The 6,249-nt window shown below is 41.4% G+C and overlaps 1 protein-coding gene across 1 annotated transcript in view; it reads right to left on the bottom strand.

Moving 5' to 3' along the window:
- Positions 1–1,852, bottom strand: part of SARC_00147 (hypothetical protein) — a 5,068-nt gene extending 3,216 nt beyond the window's left edge. Inside the window, exon 1 of the mRNA XM_014306202.1 lies at positions 166–1,852. Within this exon, the coding sequence (XP_014161677.1) occupies positions 166–1,575 (1,410 nt within the window). The 5' untranslated portion in view covers positions 1,576–1,852. The remainder of the gene's footprint in view (positions 1–165) is intronic.
- Between the last annotated feature and the right edge of the window lie 4,397 nt (positions 1,853–6,249).

Here is a 6,249-nt window from a genome sequence, read left to right as displayed (position 1 = left end):
TGTGTGTGTGTGTGTGTGTGTGTGTGTGTGTGTGTGTGTGTGTATATATATATATAATTCATTTGCGTGTGTGTGCCTATGTAGACGATTATGTGTGTGTATGTGTGTAGATGTGTCTATGCGTTGGATAATCTAACCGTTATTCACAACAAAACTATAACTTACGGCGTGACTGGCATTCCTTCGTTTTACTCCCACTGAATCAGCTCTCCTTCTCGTAGGCATGGAGGACATATCCTTACCGCCGGCTATGAAGACCGCTGAGTTCGATCTTCCTCGAGTATCTATACCTAACACTGCAATACCACATACGTCTGCGTGCACTTGCAAATCCTCTATGTGCTTGTTAAGGACACGCTTATGTAATGACTCGTTCCTATGCTCGGGCTGGTTGGTAGCCTTCATGACGTTTTCCGCATCCACGTCCGTCACTTTCAAAGAGGGCGTGCGTGACATCTCCCGGGACCCAGCCTGTGAACTCTGTCCGCTGCCCCAGTTATTACCCAAGCACTCAGTAGAGTATCCATTAGCCGCCATGTGATTCTTGATTAACTCACGCATGTTTCTATCATCCTCGTCGTCGCTGCACTCATATATCAATGCCTCCGTATTGTCCTGAGTTTTTATACTGCGCTTCCTTCTGGGCTGGTTCAAACTGTCTAGAGACAAGGTTGAGAGCTCACTACTGTCGACACTCTCCGTGACAAACGGCCGACCACCTCCTTGATCCATACCAATATCAGATGCTTTTTGTTGTTGTGCATGTAATCGCATGTGACTATGTGTCGAGAAGGTATCAGATACGCCACCTTCAAACTTATTCATTTCCGATGTTTCGCTGAACGAAATGGGGGCTACATCGTTTAATGATTGAGATAAACTCAGAGTCTTAGTATCTTCGAACAATTCTAAGGGCTGGTGGAACGTTTGTATTTGTGTTTGTGTTTGTGTGGTGGATTCACTGTTAATAGTAATGTGACTGGCCTTCTTCTCTGCAAGTATGTTCGTGAGAGTGTTCTTATACTGGTAGTGCTTAGTTTGCATGCTTGAAGTCCGTGGTCGTCTAGAAGCCGTGGGAAGACGAGGTGAACCGGGAGAGGCGCAAGCGTCGAGAGACTCTTCTTCGTCTGTCGTAAAACTACGTTGTGTGATTGCTATGATACAACCAGTATCAGCGTGTGCATTATTGTCTGCAGCTATCCTAGTCTTTATCCCATCTGCCGATTCCATTCTTTTCACTGCTACCTCCTCGTGCTCGTGTTCATTACCATCACCACACAGCTCACTCTCTAAGGTCGCGCGTTTTTTCTTCAAGTGCTTTGTGCGCCCACTTTTGATGTTCGGACTGGCTTTGTCTATTATATGTTTAGCTAACTCAGGCGATAAACTCATTAACTGTTTCGTTCCCCTGGCAATAGGAGATATACTCTGCTTCCATATATTGTTCGTGCTGTCCCTTACATTGCTGGTAGTGAACGTGCTATCATCGCTTGCATTTGACTGTGATGTAGACTTGCGCAACCGATGGCCCGGCCCATTCATAGTACGCGCAGAGTCAGTCATTGTCAACCCCATGATGTCACAGTATTTACAATAACTGCGTGGATGGTAACCTATGATAACTATATCAACTCTTAGATTTTCCGAAATTTACTGCAACTGAGTACAGGTAGTTGCACCGAAGTATTACTTATTAGAGATTCTTTTAGAGATTTCTTAAACTAGATGGCTAACAGCAAAGCAGACTACACAAGATGGTAAAACCCTTGTACGATTTTTATATAATCAAGCTCTCCGGCCAATATAAAAAATTCGCTGTGTAATGTGTATCTAAACAGGAACTAACTACGTGAATGCTAGAGTAGTGAACGATGTGCTACACACGTACTATTTTTTTATTTCAAGATAGCAAACCTGCCATACTAAGCTGAAGGTTTGGGACCAACTCACGGCTCACGCCTAACTAAGACTATTATATTCAGAAGAAGAAAAAATAATGCCACAGCCCAGGGCCCCAGGCCCCAGTGCCCACAACAAGGATAAATAAATATAAATATAAATAAGACTTCAATCCGATAAATTTGTTTTTAAGAAAACAAAAAAGGAAAATGGAATTTTTTCAGAAGGCTATGATTCGTTACAAATCGTTTATAAATACGAGTCAAAAGTAGGAAATTCTCATGAAATAATAAACGTTAAGAATATTGTCTAGAAGGGCTTATGCTTCAACGCAAAACGTATTGAAAGTATTTTTTGAAAAACAAAATACATACGAACGTAGTCAGTCAGTCGCCTAGTATGTACGTTACTTGTTCTAAAAAATTTAAAACAACCCAAAATTAAAATTAAAAAACAAATCAAATATGTAAACAATAAATAATGTAAGTATGGCAGTCGCAGTATAGCCAATAGAATACGGGAAGCTATTTATATACGACTCTGTGAGTCTGTGGCTCAGTAAAACTGAGTTGTCCTGATTCCTGAGACCTTGAGGCTTGAGAACTTAAGTATTTTCACAAAAGAACGCGAGGCAACGGAACTCTGGAATGTATGGAACCATTCACAACTAACTGGGCACTGACCATTCCCTGATCATGATGTCCTGAACTTCCTGAAGTCCTGAACTTCCTGAAGTCCTGAACTTCCTGAAGTCCTGAACTTCCTGAAGTCCTGAACTTCCTGAAGTCCTGAACCGTTGATAGCCGAATTTTCTATTTTCTATTTCACACAAGAATGTATACACGTAAAGTTCCGAACTTTCGATATTATAATGTAGCTTTGTCCAGCGCGGTGGATTTTCATATTTTATCTCGCATTCATTGACGGCGAGTAAAATTAGTAAAGCAGATTGTTCTTCGTTCTTTTTTGAATGACTTCAAGAAGCCCCAACTCCCCCAAGTATTGTCGTTTCTAGATATTCTGGCGAGACGTCACCCCATGCTTCCGGTTTGAGCCTGGCACAGAAGACGATTTAAATGGCCATTAGAAGCCAACTAGTAGTGAATTGAGACGGGAATAAATTGGAAAAAATAAAAATTCACCCAATGAGATATTCATAATATACTTCAACTTATATGTATTCAGAGGGGTTTATTGGCTATGCGATTAACTATGAACTAATCACAATCAGCAACTGACAACAACGAAATTGCCCTTTCTCCTAAAAAATACCAACACAGTACCATGTGCATCTAGGTTATATCTCTTAAACAATATCGTACCAAATCCTACCGGGAATCAACTGTACTATAACGGCACAAAGGTTGATCGGTGCTCAACGATCGTTAACCCCCGGTCAAAAGCTCTATAGCACGGGTTAACAATTGAGAAGTTGCCGAAAAGCTTTGAAGCGGTGCTTGATAGTTGATAGTTCACACAGTAACAACAATAATTTTATCGCTATTATAGTTATTACACAGTAAACAAACAACATATAGTCTAGTAGTGTACGTTTGCTTGACGTTTGCGTAGTAGAAACTATTAACACGCCTAACTGTAATAAGCCGGGCCTCCACATTAAACTCTATGTATAAACGTACTCTTAAGCAGTACGCAAATTATAAACGTACTCTTAATAGTATGAGGAACTTAAGTTTCCTAAATGTACTCTTAATAGTACGAGGAACTTAAGTCTCCTAAATGTGCTCTTAATAGCACGAGGAACTCAAGCTTCCTAAAATGGTTTTCAATGGTTTTATTAATTAAACCTTTTCCATTTAACATATCAGATATTTGGATGAGGCCATTAAGAGGCCTCAGTAAAATACCAAACATAAAAGAGTTGGTCTCGTTCTAATAATAGAGCTTTATTTACTTTCCAATTTTATTTATATCTGAATACTTCGGTAGCGAGATGGCTCAACCGAATATAGATTTCTAGGGACTATTAACGTTACCTAGTTGATCCTCTGATAAGCCAGCCAGATGTGCCAGTCTGATGAGGGCTAAGTCGGTAATTCTTGATAGTGGCAAGTTATTGGTTAAGACAATAACTAAAGACGTCAAGAGTATTTTTATTTTTATTTATTTTTTCTAAAGATAGGATTTTATGAGTCTATCGGATTCGCCCCAGAATAGAGCGACAACGAAACACTAAATTAAATCCTTTCGGCGGAAACAGTACTGAGAGGATTATATATTGGCAATGTCTCAGCCTCACAATCCTTCAGAGTATTGCTGTTTTCACGAGGCAAACATAACTTTATTAAACGTCTCATTTCGTTTATTTATATCGATATTTACACGATATATAGAATTTACCTACGCGTTTATTTATTCTAAGGCATTAGTATCGCCTTTATTAGACCGAATCTTACACATTTTAAAGTTAGCAAAAGTATTAATTACTTAGACTACTTAAGCGTAAAGGTAAGTTAACTACCACAACATTTTTTTCTCTTGTTTAAGCTAGTCGTTATGAGGCAAGCTAGTAGTCATAAGTTAAGATTATGACCAAGAAAGAAAATACTCCTTCTAAGAAGCGTAGAGCTGAAAAGAAGAAGATAGAGAGAGAAGTCGCTAGCGCTGCCGCAGCTATTACTGCTGCACAAGCAACCGACGCCGCTGCTGATGCATTTAAGCGCACGGTAGCCAAAGTACTTGCTTCTGACAATTATAGTCAAAAGGGCAATGCTTCAGATAAGTAAGTAACCACTCCGCTTAAGGAGGCTACTCATTCTGACAGAGCCCGAGGGCCAACTATTGCCTCGACTTCAAAGCTTGCATTAACGAAGCCAAGAAGTGATACAAGGGATACATCTCAAGACGCCCCAGACCATTCTTCTGACGAAAATCAAAAAGGAAAGTCCCCAGTTATGAGGGCGTCCCCAAATATAGGGGACAAGGACAGATCTCAGAAGGAACCTATTATGGAACCAGAAGAGGAGGCAAGCTCAAGTAGAAAAACCGAATCTACGTCCGAGACTTCTAAGCCGAAGCACATAAGTAAGTTAATTACTATATACGCTGATCTTAAGAATCAGTTAGCTATTATTATGAAGGACTTGACTGTTAAGCATGTAGATCAATTAGAAAGATCAGGAAATCATACACAGCGCTTTCGCGAGCATGTTTCCCCGGGCATTACTGAAGCCCTACAGAAGTGGACAGAACGTCGACAGGCAATTACGCCCAAAGACTCAAGCTCGACACCTAAATCATATGATCCAGAGGTGCACAGCGTCGATATACCGTACGAGGCATTACTGCCAGAAGAACAGGCTAATCATTCGCCTGTTCTGACACCTGGTCGTGAGTTACCTGTCCTCAAAGGTATTATAGACCGAGGTACCCAATTGGGAAGACAATCGTCGGAAACCAGTTAAGACCAGGTATGTTATTCCGACGCCAAGGGATATTAATCATCCCCGCAGACGTGTGAACGATGTCGAGTTTAATCGCTTCGACCGCACGGCTTTACACCATCCGCAGAGGATTTCCACTCTGACGAGGTGAACGACCTTAATAAATTGGTCGACGACTATACCAATAAAATGGAAGTCGCCCATGCTGCGCATCATGCTAATGACGTAGCATACTATGCGAATATTATTGCAATTAAGCAAATGCGCATAGACCAATTACTTCAGGCCCAACGTGGACAAGACCACAGGGACAACCAGAAGTACAAGGGACAGATCAGTCGACTTAAGTCGAACTGGGATGCCAACAGCAAGCAGGTCGAGTTTATAAACAACCATGACATCGACACGCTAACTTGTACGCTTAATGCGTTTACGGTCATGCTGGAGACGAATGATATCGCTCCCCAGCAATGCAGGTACCAGTTATCTGATCCTGCAGCGACACCAGCATGAGCTAGACACTTGTCGTGACTGGCCAGCTGTGTGTTGGTTGGTCACATCCTTGTTAAGTAAGGATTTGCGTAGCCCTGGGCTGAGTTCAATTTTAAATGAACCAGCCGAGAACACGCCCATTCAGAGTTATATTCTGAAGTTAGACGCTGACCTGAAACATCCTGTGATGTATCATATTTTGCTAATATGATCGCGATTAAGCACAAGCGCATCGATTCAGCTACTTCAGGCCCAACGTGGACAAGACCACAGGGATAACCAGAAGTACAAGGGACAGATCGGTCGACTTAAGTCGAACTGGGATGCCAACAGTAAGCAGGTCGAGTTTATAAACAACCATGACCTTGACATGCTAACCCGTACGCTTAATGCGTTTACGGTCATACTGGAGACGTATGATATCGCTCCCCAGCAATGGATTTCCGCTTTAATG

This window comes from Sphaeroforma arctica (genome assembly GCF_001186125.1).
Source record: "Sphaeroforma arctica JP610 unplaced genomic scaffold supercont1.3, whole genome shotgun sequence".
NCBI classification, from domain to species: Eukaryota; class Ichthyosporea; order Ichthyophonida; genus Sphaeroforma; species Sphaeroforma arctica.
Note: the sequence above shows the minus strand (reverse complement) of the source record. Positions and strands in the feature narration are given on the sequence as shown.